The following is an 18,251-nucleotide window of genomic DNA, read 5'->3' as shown; positions in this document are numbered from 1 at the left end:
TTTGTTTTGGGTTTGGTTTTGTTTTTTTTTAGTCTTGGGGCTTGAACTCTGGGCCTGAATATTGTCTCTTGGCTCCTTTTGCTCAAGGCTAGTGCTATACCACTTAAACCACAGCTCCACTTCCAGGTTTTTCTGTGATGACTTGGAGATAAGAGTCTCATAGGCTTTCTGCCTGGGTTGGCTTCCAATTGCCATCTTCAGATCTCAGCTGCTGCTGCTGCTGCTGCTGCTGCTTCCTCTTCTTCTTCCTCCTCCTCCCCCTCCTTCTTCTCTCCCCCTTCTCCTCCTCCTTCTCCTGTCAGTTGCAGAGCTTGAACTCTAGATCTGGGCACATCCCTCAGCTCTTCTGCTTTCTGCTCAAGGCTAGTGCGCTACCACTTGAGCCACAGCACCACTTCTGGTTTCCTGAGTGGTTTATTGGAGATATGAGTCTCACAGACTTTCCTGCCCGGGCAGATCTCAGCTTCTTCTTCTTCTTTTTTTTTTTTTTTTGTCGGTCGCAGGGCCTGAACTCTTCAACTCAAGGCTAGTATTCTACTACTTGAGCCACAGTGACATTTCCAGCTTTTTCTGCTTATGTGGTGCTGAGGAATCGAACCCAGGGCCTCATGCATGCAAGGCAAGCACTCTAACACTGAGCCATCTTCCCAGCCTGAAGATCTCAGCTTCTTGAATTGCTGTGATTACAGGTGTGAGCCACTGGCACCTGGCTCTGTGAGACTCATCACTAGTTAACCAGCAAAAAAGCTGTTGTTCAACTGGTAGAGAAAGAAAGAAAGGAGAGAGAGAGAGAGAGAGAGAGAGAGTCAGGTGCCAGTGGCTCACGCTTATAATCTTAGCTACTCAGGAGGCTGAGATCTGAGGATCATTGTTCAAAGCCAGCCCAGGCAGGAAAATCTGTGAGACTCTTATGTCCAATTAACTACTCAGAAAAATCTGGAACTGGTACTGTAACTCAAGTGGTGAGCACTAGCCTTAAATACAAACAGGCTCAGAGACAGCACTCAGTTCCTTAGATCAAGCCCCAGGACCAGCAAAAACAAGGAAGAAAGAAAGAATGGGAGAAGAGTTCTTAGAGGAATGAGCACATGGCTAGGCATGTCTTCTTCAGTCAGCACAGAAGCCCAGAGTTATAGAAAGCACTTAATACATCCAATGTTTGCACTCAGCACAGGATTTTCCAGGGCCCAGGATTCCACTGGGGAATGAGAGCAGAGATAGAACAGGTGAAAGGATTATCTTTCTTGGTTGAAGAAGGATGAAGGAATAGTTGACTTCCTCAAAAGCTCCCCTTCCTCACTGCTATGTCTGCTGAATTTTTCCTATTGAACAAGACTCCTCAGAACATCCAAGAGGTTACTGGAAGTGTAGAGCAGATTAAGGTTCCTATTCTACTAAACAATGGACAGAAAGAAATAAGCCTTAATCATCCCCAGAAAAGACACATGAGCAAAAAAACAAGAGACAAGAAGTTAAAAAAAAATGCTAAGAAGCTGAGGGAGCGACGGACAAAAAGAATGACAGAGACCAATACATGTAAAGGGATAGATAGAAGGAAAGAGAGAATTAATTACATAGGGAAGCCAGAAGCAGAGAGAGACTGAGGGCAGGGGAGAAAGAAACCTTGGCAGAAATACTGAAAAAGGTTGTTACAGGGCTTCTGAGAAACCCAAATCATAGGATTGGTTAAAAAGTAATCATAAACAATAAAGACAAAAGAAACAGAAATAAACGAACGCAGACAGAAAAAGGACCCCAAAGGTGGAAGACACAGCTAGCTTAGACAGCTGAATAGTGAGAACAAATGATAAGGAAGAACAAGCCCACTCGGGAGGAAGGAAGATGATAGAGATTAGCAGATGAGAGAAGAAAGGTGGAGAATGAAGAGGAGGGGAGCAGAAGGGCTGGAAACAGAGGAGGAGGCATCAATGAAATGATTTGGAGAAGAGAAGGAATTATATTGAGTTAGAGATGGGCAGAAAGACAAAGGACAAACAGCTGCAGTGTAACACAAAGGCAAGACTGACAGTAATTGATAGGCTGAGAGGGCAGGAAGATGAGGACAAGTCAGAATCGGAGATATGCTTTGGCATAGAAGAATAGCAATGATGAGGAATCATGGGAAGGAAAAGTAAGGCACCCTCAGACTAATAGAATAAATATCCCAAAGAAGGAGGACTGCAGAAACAGAAAAAGAGGGGATAAAAGGAATGAAAACTAAGATGGCCAGATATCATAAAAATAAGCATGTAAATTGGGTGCCTGTGGCTCATGCCTGTAATCTGAGCTACCCAGGAATCTGAGATCTAAGGATCAGAAGGTTTGAAGACAGCCCAGGCAGAAAAGTCGTGGACTCTTATCTCCAACTAACCATCAGAAAACAGGAAGTGGTGCTGCACTGTGACTCAAAGACATAGATGCTAGCCTTGAATGCAATAGCTCAGGGACAGCACCCAGGACTGAATTCAAGCCCCATGACCACCACTACCAAGAACAATAACAATAACAAGATCAACAACAACAAAAACACAACAGGCACAAAGGGAGAAAGTAACTAGGAAAGGTGAAACTGAGATAAACATGGGCAGAAAATAAGAGCAGAAGGTTTAAACATAATAAAACTAAAATGATAAACCACAGATAAAAGACTTGAAATTGGAAACACTAAAGTTAAGTGTTCTTTTTTTTTTTTTTTTTGAGACAAGGTTTTGTGTTCTCAAGGCTGTCCTCAAATTCCTGGGCTCAAGCATTCTTCCTGCTTCAGTCTCTCGAATAGTTGAGACTAAAAGTGTGCACCGCCAGGCGCTGGTGGCGCACGCCTATAATCCTAGCTACTCAGGAGGCTGAGATCTGAGGATCTTGGTTCAAAGCCAGCCCGGGCAGGAGAGACCGTGAGACTCCTATCTCCAATAAACCACCAGAAAACCGGAAGTGGCGCTATAGCTGAAGTTGTAGAGCGCTGGCCTTGAGCTGAAGAGCTGAGGGACAGCGCCCAGGCCCAGAGTTCAAGCCCCACGGCTGACCAAAAAAAAAAAAAAAGTGTGCACCAATGTATCTGGCCAAAGTAGTGTCCGGGTCAGTTTGTCCTTAATAGAAATGCCTCTCCTTCCTGCCCCCATCTCTCTCTCTGTTGGATTGGGTCTTGAACTCAGGGCCTCTCACTTTTGCTTAGCTTCCCTTCCCCAAAGCTGATATATTCTACCACTTGAGCCACACCTCTACTTCCAATTTTTTTTTTCTGGCTTTGAACTGTGATCCTCAGATCTCAGCCTCCTGAGTAGCTAGGATTACAGGTGTGAGCCACTGGCGCTCAGCTTAGAAGTGTCTTCTAATAAAGTACATCATTTTACCATCATAAATGAATGTGTTGGTTAAATGTCTCCCTAAAGAAGAAATGTGACAATCCATGTAAGAAATCTATTCCTCGTGAATATGTTGAGGTCATACACCTTTTCTTTTAATATTGATATAAATTCACAGTTCAAGTGCATACCCCTCTTAGTAGTACTTGATCTATGGGGGTTGCCCAAGAACTTGACTATTAAGGAAATATGGCTGTTTTGTAGATAAGCAGGTAAAACACATACAGGAAGAATGAAATTAGCCACTAGTGGACACAGGATGTAAATAGATACCTGAAGAATTGGGGATCACACACAAATTTCTATCATTGTGACCCAGTGAAACTTTTAGAAAGCAGGACTAGATCATGATTATGATTAACTAGGAATAGAATCAACTGGTGTGTGGTCCAGATAAAGATAATGTGAATCAGTTGGGACCCCAGAAAAGAGATGCTCAGGTATATAGAGGTGGAGCTGGAGTACAAGTAAAGTACTTTCCTGGATTGGGAACATTAAGATTTTATTGTTTGGGACTGGGAAGGTAGCTCAGTGGTAGAGTGCTTGCCTTGCATGCATGAGGCCCTGGGTTCGATTCCTCAGTACCACATAAGCAGAAAAAGCTGGAAGTGGCACTGTGGCTCAAGTGGTAGAATACTAGCCTTGAGCTGAAGAGCTGAGGGACCCAGAGCTCAGGTCCCACAACCGACAAAAAAAAAGAAGAAGAAAAAAACATTTTATGCTCTGAGAACATTATTCTTATTATATATATATATAAATTGATTTGCAAATAATCATCTCTCTCCTCTCTTCTTCTCCCCCCATCTCTCTCTCTCTCTCTCTCTTTCTCTCTTTTTGCCAGTCCTGGGGCTTGAACTCAGGGCCTAGGCACTGTCCCTGAGCTTCTTTTGCTCCAAGCTAGCACTCTACCACTTGAGTCATAGAACCACTTCTGGCTTTTTCTGTTTATGTGATACTGAAGAATCCAACCCAGGGCCTCATGCATGCAAGGCAAGTACTCTACCACTGAGCCACCTTCCAACCCTCACATCAATCTCTTCTGTGATTACTTTATTTTATTTTATTTTTGGTTGGTTGTGGGGCCTGAATTCTGGGCCTAGGCACTGTCCCTCAGCTCTTCAGTTCAAGGATAGTGCTCTACCACTTGAGCCACAGCACCAATTTTTCTGCTTATATGGTGCTAAGGAATGAACCCAGGGCCTCATGCATGCAAGGCAAGCTCTCTACCACTGAGCCATCTTCCTACCCATTGTGTAATTATTTTGAGTCACTTTTCCCAGTTGCAATGGTTACTTGGTTTATAATACAATGCTAGATTGTGGAGGCTTTGCCTTGGAGGAAGATTTTTCTCTTAGCACTTTCTCGAGAGTGCGCTGTGGCTCAAGTGGTAGAGTGCTCACCTTGAGCTGAAGAGCTGAGAGACAGCGCTCAGGTCCAGAGTTCAAGCCCAAGACCGACAAAAAAGAAAAAAGAAACCCTCATCATTAGTAATTGTCTTAAGATCCTCTACTATCAAAAAACAAACCTAGGGCTGGGAATGTAGCTTAGTGGTAGAGTGCTGGCCTAGCATGCATGAAGCCCTTGGTTCAATTCTTCAGTAGCACATAAACAGAAAAAACTGGAAATGGTGCTGTGGCTCAAGTAGTAGAGTGCTAGCCTTGAGCAAAAGAAGCTCAGGGACAGTGCCTAGGCCCTGAGTTCAAGCCCCAGGACTGGCAAAACAAAACAAAACAAAATACAGCCAGGTGCTGGTGGCTCACGCCTGTAATCCTAGCTACTCAGGAGGCTGAGATCTGAGGATCGCGGTTCAAAGCCAGCCCGGGCAGGAAAGACCGTGAGACTCCTATCTCTAACAAACCACCAGAAAACCGGAAGTGGCGCTGTAGCTCAAGTGGTAGAGCGCTCGCCTTGAGCTGAAGAGCTGAGGGACAGTGCCCAGGCCCAGAGTTCAAGCCCCATGACCGACAAAAAAAAAAAAAAAAAAATACAGTCAAACACAGGTAGCTTACATTCCCCTATCTTCCTCTATTCTCTTCTCTCTTTGTAGTGCTGGATATTGAACACAGGACCTCCCACATGCTAACAATATACTCTTATCATTGAGCATACTTCCAGCCCCAACAGCTCCATTTTTGTCATTATGGGGATTTTTCCTTGGAACAGAGCCCTTCTCCCACTGTTACAATGGGAATGTGACCTAGATTTAGTCATAGAAGGCCATATCTCTTTTTATTGAATTGAGATCAGGACATAGGAAAAGACTATACATTTTGACTTCTGCTAAGACTTTTGGAAAATGTTTGCTCAACGTGTGCTGACCTTGCTGTCAGGATGTAAAAAAGCATAAAAACAACCCAGAAAAAGAGAATTCAGAAGCTGTGGGGAGAGATTTCTAGCATTGTCTGAATATCCAGATCAAACTAAATTGTGATTTTAATTACGTGGGCCTAGAATGGACTGGAGTATGGACTAGAAAACAATTATCTGAATAAAAAAAAGAATAATACTAGGCATGGTGCTATATCCCTGTAATCCTAGCATTTGGGAGGCAAAGACAGGAAGATCATTTATTTTAGTTCAGCCTGAGTGACAAAGTGAAACTCTGTTTCAAAAAGGAGGAGAGGGAGGAAGGAAAAGAGGAGAAAGAAGAAGAGGGAGAAGGAAGAGAAGGAGAAGAGAGTAGAACTCTGCAAAGTGAAAGTTCAATTCATGAAAAAACATTCTTAAGTGGGTATGAATGGAGTTTCCCTTCGCCATAGTGAGTCCTGACTGACACATCTTCAAGTTTATCCAGTTTCATAATTTCATTTTGCGTAGAATTGAAGCCCAGAGAAGGTAAATGACTTAATCCTGCACATCCAGGTGTTCTGCAGCACAGCCAAAATTATAATCCATGTCTTTTTATTTGCTGTAAGACTTTCTTTTTTTTCATTAAGTTTTTTTTTATTGTGAAAATACCATACAGAGGGGTTATAATTACATGAGCAAGGTAATGAGTACATTTCTTATCAAGCATTGTTGCCTCCTCCTTTGTTTCCCCTTACTATCCCTGCCCTCCCATCCCCCCCTTATAGAACCTCTTTCTTTTTTATTTTTTGGTCGGTTGTGGGGCTTGAACTCTGGGCTTGGGCGCTGTCCCTGTTCCCTTCAGCTCAAGGTGAGTGCTCTACCACTTGAGCCACAGTGCCACTTCTGGTTTTCTAGTGCTTTACTGGAGATAATAGTCTCACAGAGTTTCCTGCCCGGGCTGGCTTTGAACTGAGATCCTCAGATCTCAGCCTCCTGAGTAGCTAGAATTACAAGTGTGAGCCACGGGCGCCCTGCTTAGAGCCTCTTTCTTTACCGAAAGGTTGCAGAGTAGAGAAACTTCAAAGTGGAAAGAGCCTGCTAACAACTAATGATCAATCACATCAGATAAATTGACTCTGAAGTGATACTTATAAGTCAGGATGCTTCCTTCTGTTTGAAAGCCAGACTTCTATTCACAAGGTATTGATTTCTTCACTTGTGAAAAATGCAGTAACCATACAGGGCAGAACTGCATTTCATCTTGTAGACGTGAAACCACTTAAGCCGATGCAATGCTTTGGAGCAGCACCTGCCTCTATCAGAAGCCAGCATGCCTGCAGGTCCTGGGAGATATTTCTACAGAGACAAGTCATGTGGATTTAGGAGTGGGAGGTCACCAGGCCCTAGTGGCTCACATCTATAATCCTAGCTACTCAGGAGGCTGAGATCTGAGGATCATGGTTCACAGCCAGCCCAGGAAGGAAAGTATGTGAGACTCTTATCTCCAATTAACCAACAAATAAGGCAGAAGTGAAGCTGTGGCTCAAGTGGTACAGTGCTAGCCTTGAGTCTTGAGCAAAAAAGCTAAGGGATAGTACATAAGTCCTGAATTCAAGCCCCAGTAGTAGCGCATGTTTGGGCACACGTGTGCACATACAGACAGACAGAAGTAGTTCATTTGTGTGGTACAATGTGTATGGTTCCCTGGAAAGGGCTCTCTGCTTACCACCATCAAAACACAGACACTTGGATAGCCTCTGACATTCCAGGGATATTATGTCATTTCTCAGGGTGGAGCTTTGCTCTCCCATGCCTTCCCATGCCTTTGAGAGACTTCCTTCATCTCCTTGACCTTCACTGGTTAACATTGCTAATCCTGGGTACCAAGAGATTTTCATGGTGGCTCCCTGTCTCAGATCCTGAGCCAGCTCATTGAAAGAGGATAGAGATGCCTGCAGAGCTTGAGTGTCACAAATACACTGCCACCCAACTAGTCACCTGCTCCTGTTAGCAGTTTTCCAACTATCATTTCCCTCAGTTCCTACCATTTCTTCCCGAACACCAACTTGGATCTTCCTCGCAGGATACAAGTGCCCCATAACAATACCATAGCTATCAGGAAGGAGTGCTGGGGAGATGGTTGAGAGAAACAAAGGCACAATCCAAGGCAGCTCTCTGGGCTTGGGCGCTGTCCCTCAGCTCAAGGATAGAGCTCTAACACTTGAGTCGCAGTGCCACTTCCGGCTTTTTTCTTTTTGCTTATGTGGTGCTGAGGAATTGAACCCAGGGCCTCAGGCATGCAAGGCAAGCGCTCTACCACTGAGACACCTTCCCAGCCCTTGTATGTGAATTTTTAAGAATCAACTTATTTCGGGCTGGGAAGGTGACTCAGTGGTAGAGCGCTTGCCTTGCATGCATGAGGCCCTGGGTTCAATTCCTCAGCACCACATAAGCAAAAAGAAAAAAGCCGGAAGTGGCGCTGCGACTCAAGTGTTAGAGCTCTATCCTTGAGCTCAAGAGCTGAGGGACAGCGCCCAGGCCCAGAGTTCAGGGCCCAGAGCTGGACCCAAAAAAAAAAAAATTCACATACAAGCCGGCGCCGGTGGCTCACATCTGTAATCCTCGCTACTTAGGAGGCTGAGATCTGAGGATCACAGTTCAGAACCAGCCCGGGCAGGAAACTTTGTGAAACTCTTATCTCCAATAAATCACCAGAAAACCAGAAGTGACACTGTAGGTCAAGTGGTAGAGCACTTGCCTTGAGCTGAAGAGCTGAGGGACAGCGCCCAGGCCCAGAGTTCAAGCTACATGACCGACAAAAAAAAAAAAGTCATATGAACTTGGCATTCTTCTTCAAAATCTTCCTGTTCATTTTAGTATAACATTTGAAACAACTTAAAAATTTCAATCTTTGATTTAAAAAAAAAGTCTTACAAAATGTCAGGTGAAACTCAGCATTATGATCTAAGGAACACGTGTCATTTTATTCTGTGGGTCTAAGCGCTACTGGAATACTTCATTTTTCCTTGTTTTTTCTCTTACCAACAAATATTTACAAAGAACCTAGGATGAGAATAAATAATTAAATAAATGAGCCAGAGCCCTGGCCTCAAATGGACTGGTTGTCCAACTGTGAAATATAATAGCTGTCTAGAACCTGACTCAGAATCTTCTCCTGCTCCATCTCCTCCTCCTCCTTTTCCCCCTCCTCCTTCTCCTCCTCCTTCTTTTTCCCCAAATTTGTACTTTCCAGTATTCTCATAGGATAGTCATAGCTCTGCTATATTTTATGTCAGTAATGGAAGAATCAACCTCAAGCTACCAATTTCCACCCTATGCATATGCATGCAATTAATTAATCATCAAATTCAGAATGGCTTTCCCATTGTTCCTTTGTGTATCTTCAGTCCCATCTAGGTATGAGTCACTCTTAGCTCTAGCTTGAGTAACATAATCATGCTCATAGTATTTGTTTTGCTTTGTTTTCTGTCACTCCTGGGTCTTTAACTCAGGTCCTGGGCACTGTCCCTGAGCTTTTGTACTCAAAGCTAGTGCTCTACCACTTGAGTTAACCTCCACTTCTGGCTTTTTTGGTAGTAATTTCGAGATAAGAGTTTCATGGACTCTCTAGCCTGTTACTAGCTTTGAACCACAACCCTCAGATCTCAGTTTCCTGAGTAGCTAGGATTATAGGCATGAGCCATTGATATCTGGCTTCATAACTATTCTTTGTTTTTTGTTTGTTTTTTTTTGGGTCCGGTCGTGGGCCTGAACTCTGGGCCTGGGCGCTGTCCCTCAGCTCTTCAGCTCAAGGCTCTAGTGCTCTACCTTTTGAGCCACAGCGCCACTTCCGGCTTTTTTTTTTCTGCTTATGTGGTGCTGAGGAATCGAACCCAGGGCCTCATGCATGCAAGGCAAGTGCTCTACCACTGAGCTACCTTCCCAGCCCCTTCATAACTATTCTTATATGACAGCTAGTTTGCAAATCTGGAATAGTTCCTCCTTTTTCTTTAGACAAAAGGTATAATTCACTATATAGCTTGTAGGGTTTCAGATGCTTTCTTCTTATTTACTCTTCAGACTTTGTACTTCAACCTTTGTGGAACTTCCTTCTCAATTCTCCACTCCCACTTTTTTCTTTTCTCCTTCTATCTCACTCTGTTGTTTCTTTTCTTTTTTTGGCCAGTTATGGGACCTGAACTCAGGGCCTGGGCACTGTCCCTGAGCTTTTTTCCTAAGGGCTAGTGCCCTATCACTTTGAACCACAGTGCCACTCTTGGTTTTCTGTTGATTAATTGGAGATAAGAGTCTCACAAACTTTCCTGCCTGGGCTGGCTTCGAACTGCAATCCTCAGGTCTCAGCCTCCTGAATAGCTAGGATTATAGACGTGAGCCACCAGTGCCCTGCTACTCTTTGTTTTTTTTTATTGAAATCCTTTTTGTTTATTTTGATGGGATAAGAAATTACAAATATGTGAGAAAAGCCCTTAATAAGAAATATGTAAAGCTGGATGTTGGTGGTTCATGCCTGTAATCCTAGCTACTCAGGAGATTGAGTTCTTGAGGCTTGTGGTTCAAAACCATTCTGGGCAGAAAAGTCCATGAGACTCTATGGTTCAAGTGGTAGAGTTCCAGCCAAAGTGAGAGTGTGAAGCCCTGAACACCAGAAACTTTAGGCAGAATCTAGACTAACAGGGCCCTAAGTCCTATTAGAGTGATGAGTGCTAATGGATATAAGACTTCTTTCTTTTTAATCCTTCCTTCTTTCCTTTTCCTTTCTTTCCTTCTTTCTTTTAAGTAGGCTTCAATTCCAAATCAGGTTATTAGTACAATGTATATTGCTCAATGTCTTCATTATTTCTCCCTAATTTTCCCCCTCCCATACAAGGTGTCTTTTATGTTTGAAGAGAATGGTATGAAACTAAATAGTTGTAACATACCTGGACAAATATGCTAAAACTAGTTAAGTTGTACACTTCAAACATGTTAACAAATTGTTCAGAAATCCTACGAATAGCCAGGTGCTAGAGGCTCACACCTATAATTCTAGCTGAGATCTGAGGATCATGATTCGAAGCCAGCCAGGTAGGAAAGTCTATGAGATTCTTTTTTTTTTTTTGGGGGGGGGGGTCTGGTCCTGGGGCCTGAACTTTGGGCCTGGGCGCTGTCCCTGAGCTCTTCAGCTCAAGGCTAGCGTTCTACCACTTGAGCCACAGTGCCACTTCTCTGGCTTTTTCTGCTAATGTGGTGCTGAGGAATGGAACCCAGGGCCTCATGCATGCAAAGCAAACATTCTACCACTGAGCCAACTTCCCAGCCCCTGTTTATATCTTTTTTTGTTGTTGTTGGTCATGGGCCTGAAGCCATAGCACCACTTCTGGCCTTTTCTGCTAATGTGGTGCTGAAGAATCAAACCCATGGCATCATGCATGCAAGGCAAGTATTCTACCACTGAGTCACCTTCCCAGCCCCTGTTCCTTTTTTTGTTGTTGTTGGTCTTGGGTCTTGAACTCGGCCTGGGCTCAAGGCGAGCACTCTACCACTTGAGCCACAGCCCCACTTCAGGTTTTCTGGTGGTCAATTGTAGATAAGAGTCTCATGGACTTGCCTTGCCCAGGCTGGCTTTGAACCTCATTCCTCAGATCTCAGTCTCCTGAGTAATTAGGATTACAGGCACGAGCCACTGGCACTGGTGTTTATTCCTTTTTCTAAATCTCTATATCCACCCTTCCTTACTCATTTTGCAGTGCTGGGGATGGGATCAGAGCCTTCTGCATGCTGCACAACCAAGTACTCTATTATTGAGCTACATTCGAGTATTGCTTCTCTCTATATTTTTTCCCTAAGATTTTCATTGTTTTAGCTCTTACTTGTGGGTCTATTTCAAATCTAATTTAAAAAATCATTTTGTTTTCGGTGGTACTGGGGTTTGTACTTAGGGCCTTGTGCTTCTTTGGCTGGGGCTCTTAGCAATTGATCCATGCCTCCAATCCACTGGTTATTTTGGAGATGCCAGACTTTTCTGTCTGGGCTGACTTCCAACTGTGATCCTCAAGATCTCAGCTTCCTGAGTACCTGAGCCAAAGAAATTGGGCAATTCCCAAAAATTGAGTCAAATTTTGTGTACAGTGGGAGATATCATTGCTAAATAGAGGGAAGAGAAAGACACCACCAATGAAGTTCCTCAAAGTACCTTTATTTTCCTAGGCTCTCTGAGAAACTCCTCTCTGGTTTCTGAGGCAGAATTTTTTTTTTCACATTTATTTTTGGCAGCACTGGAAAACAAAATCTAGGCCCTTGCACATACTAGGCAAGAACTCTACTACTGAGCTTCATCCCCCCAGGCAATATTTTGGTCTATTATCCTACTGCCTTGTGAGTTCCATCAGGTTGTCTTTTTTCCAACTGTACTATCAATCGTTGGTATATAACGGGAATATAACGGGAACGGAAAATGGCAACGGAATGAGTGACTGCATGAACAAAGGGTTGATTGAGTTGGAGCTAGTACGGCATGTCAAGTCTGCATTTATGAGAAGAGACGGAACAGTGTATAATTTTGACAAATTTATTAAAATTCTGATAGCTCCCCTGTCTAGGAGCAACGTTGAAAGCCAATTGGGTCTACAGGAGGCCTCAGGAGGAACCTAGGAAACGCGGGAGGAGGAGCTTGATTCCGACCACACCCCCTCACGTTCAAATCCTTTCCGCTTATGGACCCGCCCCTTCCGGAGAGGTACCCAGTCCTAATTGGTCTTCTCATTCATCCATCTGAACTCCGATTGCGCACTTCCTGGTGTTGGGAACGCGGGGCGGACGTAGGCTGCCGCCATTGCGCTGCCGGGATAGCGGCTGTCTGTGGTAGGGGCTGCTTTGTGGGTGGCTTTCAAGGCTGGGCTTCAGGAGGCTTAATGGGGCCCGCTTGAGCGGTCAGAGGGTCTGTGTCAGGTCGGGCTGGATGCACTCTTAGCGAGGTGGGATTCAAGCCAGGGGTTTCTGGACGTGTATCATCTTTGAGCCTTTTGTGGGCCTGGGCCTTGCTGGTTAATTTTTTTCTCCCGCCGCTCTGTAGATTCTCCGGGCATGGCCGGAGTATTTCCCTACCGAGGGCCGGGTAATCCGGTGCCCGGCCCTCTAGCCCCGCTGCCGGACTACATGTCGGAGGAGAAGCTGCAGGAAAAAGGTGAGGAGGGGGCAGTGGGAACGGCGCGCGCGGGCCCAGCTACGCGACGGGCATGCGCATGCGCGCCAGCAGGTTTCGGCCCAAAGTTCTGTTTTGACGGATTATTAGGTGTCAGCTCACAATTTAGCTCATTTTACTAGTCAAGTCATTTAAAGTTTTTGTTTGCAGCCAATGATCCAGTGGTGGTGGTGGTGGGAGGGGGGGGTTGTATAGCAATAGAGACAATTCCCGCAGTCATAGGGTTTAAATTGCAATGAGGAGTTATACGAAACCCCTCAACATCAGTTAGTGATAATGGCAATGAGAGTAAAAGTAGAAGAGTAAGATGGCAAGATATGTCCCGACAGGAGCTTACCCAAGGGCGGGAAATGCGTATAATTAGCCTAAAGGTGTGCAGTCCTTTAAACTGAGGTACCTTTGTAGCCCGAAAATGGCAGCAGTTGCAGGCCAAACGATATGCAGAAAAGCGCAAGTTTGGATTTGTGGATGCTCAGAAGGAAGACATGCCCCCAGAACATGTAAGGAAGATTATTCGAGATCACGGAGACATGACCAACCGGAAGTTTCGTCATGACAAAAGAGTCTATTTAGGGTAAGCATTATCCTGGAATAATTTAATCTGGAGTTTTGCATGTACCTTTGCCTGTCCTACCATTTTCAGTCTTGGATAGATCTTCTGCCATCTGCCATCTAGCAGGTGTGTGTGTGTGTGTGTGTGTGTGTGTGTGTGTGTGTGTGTGTGTGTGTGTGTGTGTGTGTGTGTGTGTGTGTGTGTGTGTGTGTGTGTGTGTGTGTGTGTGTGTGTGTGTGTGTGGAGGGAGAGTATGTATGCTGATAGTGAGGCATACAGTTTGTTCCTTAGCTTTTTGATTTAAGACTAGCACTCTTCCACTTGAGCCCCACCTCTGCTTCCAGTTTTTTTGGTGGTTAATTGGAGATACAAGTCTTATGGATTTCCTTGTTGGGGCTGGCTTCAAACTATGATACTTAGATCTCAGCATTCTGTGTAGCTAGGATTACAGATGTGAGCCATTGGCACTGGTTCCATCTTGGTGATTATAAGAGTAAGAAGGGAACGGTTGAGACTTAGTGATAATTTTCGGAACTTTCAGTTAAACAGTTTATTGCTTTGTTTTGTTCTGTGGATGCTGCTATAAATGCCTATGTAGTTGGACTGTGTGGGATGGGAAGGTGGCTCAGTGGTAGAGTGCTTGCCTTGAATGCATGAGGCCCTGGGTTCGATTCCTCAGCACCATACAAACAGAAAAAGCCAGAAGTGGCGCTGTGGCTCAAATGGTAGAGCACTAGCCTTGAGCTGAAGAGCTGAGGGACAGCACCCAGGCTCAGAGCTCAAGCCCCATGATCAACAATCAATCAATCAATCAATAATTGAACTATATGAAGCCCAAAGTAGACAGTGTATACAGTCTGGAAATCTTTAACTTCTCAGTGATGAGAATTCTGAGATTTAGGATATTTAACTCCTAAGGTCTGGGTACTTTTTTTTTTTTTCTTGTGACCCTAAGCTGTGTGAGTACACAAGATTTCTTCACAAATCTCTGTTCTTGTGAGCACAAAAATGTTAGCCCATTAATGACCAGGTTTAGGACAGCCATGGGAGTTTATTTCATAAGTAGTTTTGAAATAAACAGTATACTTGTGATATGGTGATGCATGCCTACAATCCCATGGTCCCCAAGACTTGGGAAGCTGAAGCAGGAGGATTGAATTTGAGATCATCCTGGGCTTCATAAGTTAGACTTATGTCAAAACAAAAAATCAAGCTTATGCTAACTACTAAGCAGGCAGTAGTAATGATCTCCACTTTTCAGTAGTATAGAATCCAGTGGCATGATAGATATGAGACAAATGGATACAAAAAAGTGTGGTAAATATTTTACCATTATTTACAGGAAGGTGTAGAGGGAGTAGATTGTGAGATTATCTAGATGTCTTCAGAGGAAGAGCTGTTATTTTAGTCTAACATTGTGGGAGGGTGAAGTTTTAGTAGAAGAGTGACACAAGATGGAGGTATTGATAAGGCAAGGTTTCTAGTCATAGAGGACCTGACTTCATGCTGAGTTGGGGGTTTGGACTATGAGTTAGGACTTTCTATGGAACATGGTATTGTGATAAACACATGGCTTGTTAGCATGGGAATAATAGCAGAAGTCCTTGACATTTCTAATAACCTTCTCTCTTCTTAATGTGATAGTGCCCTAAAGTACATGCCTCATGCTGTCCTCAAACTCCTGGAAAACATGCCTATGCCATGGGAGCAGATTCGGGATGTGCCTGTGCTGTACCACATCACTGGAGCCATTTCCTTCGTCAATGAGATTCCTTGGGTCATTGAACCAGTCTACATCTCCCAGTGGGGGTGAGAAGGGCTAGAATATGGCATGTGATGGTGGTAGTGGTAGTTGAGGGTCAGTTGGTAGAAACTGTTATATGATATTCTTGCCATCTAGGTCAATGTGGATTATGATGCGTCGAGAAAAAAGAGACAGGAGGCATTTCAAAAGGATGCGTTTCCCTCCTTTTGATGATGAGGAACCACCCCTGGATTATGCTGACAACATCCTAGATGTTGAGCCACTGGAAGCCATTCAGCTTGAGCTGGACCCTGAGGAGGATGCCCCTGTATTGGACTGGTTCTATGACCACCAGCCCTTGAGAGACAGCAGGAAGTGAGTAATGGGTAGACTTGTCACTCTTGTGAGAGTTCTGGAAATGAGAAAGGGGACCTGGAAGAGCAGTAGGGTTATATGGTTTGGCTAGCTAGCTACTTGATATGAGGCCTCTTTTTATCTCTAGGTATGTTAATGGCTCCACTTACCAGCGTTGGCAGTTCACACTGCCTATGATGTCTACTCTCTACCGCCTGGCTAATCAGCTTCTAACAGACTTGGTGGATGACAACTACTTCTATCTGTTTGATCTGAAGGCCTTCTTTACTTCTAAGGCACTCAATATGGCCATTCCTGGAGGACCAAAGTTTGAACCTCTTGTTCGAGACATCAATTTACAGTAAGTTGGAGAGATTGAGACTCTTTGAGTGGAGTAAAGTCTAGTCTTGATCTTTAAGATTTTTCCAAACTAGTCTACTCATCCTTGATTTTGTATTCTAGGGATGAAGACTGGAATGAATTCAATGATATTAATAAGATAATAATTCGGCAGCCTATTCGAACTGAATACAAGATTGCTTTTCCTTACCTATACAACAACCTTCCACACCATGTCCATCTTACCTGGTGAGATAATGGGAACACCGCAGTTAGAAAGGAAAACGCTGGTATTTAGATTGAGGCCAGGGCAGAAGAATTTTGACTAACTCTTTCATTTTTAGGTATCACACTCCTAATGTTGTGTTCATCAAGACTGAGGATCCTGATTTGCCAGCTTTCTACTTTGATCCTTTGATCAATCCAATCTCTCACAGGCACTCGGTCAAGGTAAGGGGAAATGACACTTTTTCAGTAAGTGAGCTTAAGGATCAAATCCAGAGCCTTGTGTATGCTTAAGCAGTCTTTTTTTTTGGGGGGGGGGTCGGTCATGGGGGCTGAACTCTGGGCCTGGGCACTGTCCCTCAGCTCTTCAGCTCAAGGCTAGCACTCTACCACTTGAGCCACAGCGCCACTTCTCTGGCTTTTTCTGCTAATGTGGTGCTGAGGAATCCAACCCAGGGCTTAATGCATGTGGCGCAAGCACTGTACCACTGAGCCACCTTCCCAGCCCCTGCTTATGCAGTCTTTTTTTTTTTTTTTTTGGTTGCTTGTGGGGCTTGAACTCGGCCTGGGCGCTGTCCCTCAGCTCTTCAGCTCAAGGCGAGCGCTCTACCACTTGAGCTACAGCACCACTTCCGGTTTTCTGGTGGTTTATTGGAGATAGGAGTTTCATGGTCTCTCCTGCCCGGGCTGGCTTTGGACCTCGATCCTCAGATCTCAGCCTCCTGAGTAGCTAGGATTACAGGCGTGAGCCACCAGCGCCCGGCTGCTTATGCAATCTTAACACTGGACTACATACGTCTCCAAAGAGGAAAGATAGCTTGACTTCAGCTGTTACCAGAGAAATTTCTGAAGCTTGAAATGTTACTAGGTGACAGTTTGGCTAGAGAGATACATGTTTCTATTCTGCTAAGTGTTCTTTTTGAACTATAGACTTATTTAAAGTATTTAGTATTTAGCTTACTACAGGTTATTGATTCAATCTTGGTTTCTGTGATTAGCTATTTGGACTTAATCCTTACTACTCCTGGGTTCTCATTATAGTATATTGTAATCTGTGGCTTTTTTTTTTTTCTTTTTCCTCCCAGTTGTCAGTATTGGGGATTGAAGTCAGGGATTTGTGCTTAGCAAGCAAACTGCCAGAATCACCTTGCTTATAAGTTGTTTTTCAGATAGAATCTTCTATTTGGCCAATATAGCCTTGAATAGAGCAGCAGGAACATAGGTATACTGTAACACCTGGCCCACCTCACTATTTTGAATCTTTACTGAGATGTAAATAATAGGGCTTATAGATGGCTCACTTAAAGTGGTTTTAGTGGTTTCTTTTTTTTTGCCCGTCCTGGGGCTTAAACTTTGGGTCTGGGTGCTGTCCCTGAGCCTCTTTGTGCTCAAGGATAGTGCTTTACCACTTGAGCCACAACACCATTTCTGGCTTTTTCTGAGTAGTTTATTGGAGATAAGACTCTCACAGACTTTATTGCTTCATACTGTGATCCTCACATCTCAGCCTCCTGAGTAGCTAGGTTAACAGGCATGAGCCACAGGCTCCTGGCTAGTGGTTTCTAAGATAGTCTTGAAGTTGTACAACTGTTACTAGGCAGTTTTAAGATTTTTATCATGCTAAAAGAAACTGCAGCACAGTTGGCTCTATATTTTTCTCCAACTTCCGTTACTATAGACAACTATTAATCTATTTTTTGTCTCTTTGGATTTACTTATTCTGGGTATTTCACATAAATGTATTATGTACTATAATAGGGTATTTTGTGACTAGCTGCTTACACCAAGCATAATGTTTCCAGTGTTTATTTACATTTGTTGGTTAATTGTTAGGTTGGAGCTTGAACTCAGCCTTATGAATGAATGCTAGACAAGGACTTTTTTTACTAAGCTATATCCCTAGTCCCTGTTGTGTGCTTTATTTATTTAATTTGTTTGTTGAGACAGCATTTCTCTATATATTTCAGGCTTACCTTGAACTCACTATGTAATCCAGGTTGACCTTGGGCTGTCAATCTTCCTACTTCAGTCTTAGGGGTTAATAGGAGCTGGGATACAAGTGTGTACTACTATACTATGTATTTTTTTTTTTGGGGGGGGGGTCCGGTCGTGGGACCTGAACTCTGGGCCTGGGCGCTGTCCCTCAGCTCTTCAGCTCAAGACTAGCGCTCTACCACCTGAGCC

The 18,251-nt window shown here is 44.0% G+C and overlaps 1 protein-coding gene across 1 annotated transcript in view; it reads left to right on the top strand.

Annotated features, from left to right (window-relative positions):
* The first annotated feature begins 12,447 nt into the window (after window positions 1–12,447).
* Prpf8 (pre-mRNA processing factor 8) overlaps window positions 12,448–18,251 on the top strand; it is a 33,988-nt gene continuing 28,184 nt past the window's right edge. The window contains exons 1-8 of the mRNA XM_042673759.1: window positions 12,448–12,512; window positions 12,724–12,834; window positions 13,258–13,426; window positions 15,050–15,214; window positions 15,306–15,524; window positions 15,652–15,864; window positions 15,966–16,091; window positions 16,187–16,292. Coding sequence (XP_042529693.1) covers window positions 12,735–12,834; window positions 13,258–13,426; window positions 15,050–15,214; window positions 15,306–15,524; window positions 15,652–15,864; window positions 15,966–16,091; window positions 16,187–16,292 — 1,098 coding nt within the window. The 5' untranslated portion in view covers window positions 12,448–12,512; window positions 12,724–12,734. The remainder of the gene's footprint in view (window positions 12,513–12,723; window positions 12,835–13,257; window positions 13,427–15,049; window positions 15,215–15,305; window positions 15,525–15,651; window positions 15,865–15,965; window positions 16,092–16,186; window positions 16,293–18,251) is intronic.

This window comes from Dipodomys spectabilis, unplaced genomic scaffold (assembly GCF_019054845.1).
Source record: "Dipodomys spectabilis isolate Male_0828 unplaced genomic scaffold, ASM1905484v1 ptg000018l, whole genome shotgun sequence".
NCBI classification, from domain to species: Eukaryota; Metazoa; Chordata; class Mammalia; order Rodentia; family Heteromyidae; genus Dipodomys; species Dipodomys spectabilis.
Note: the sequence above shows the minus strand (reverse complement) of the source record. Positions and strands in the feature narration are given on the sequence as shown.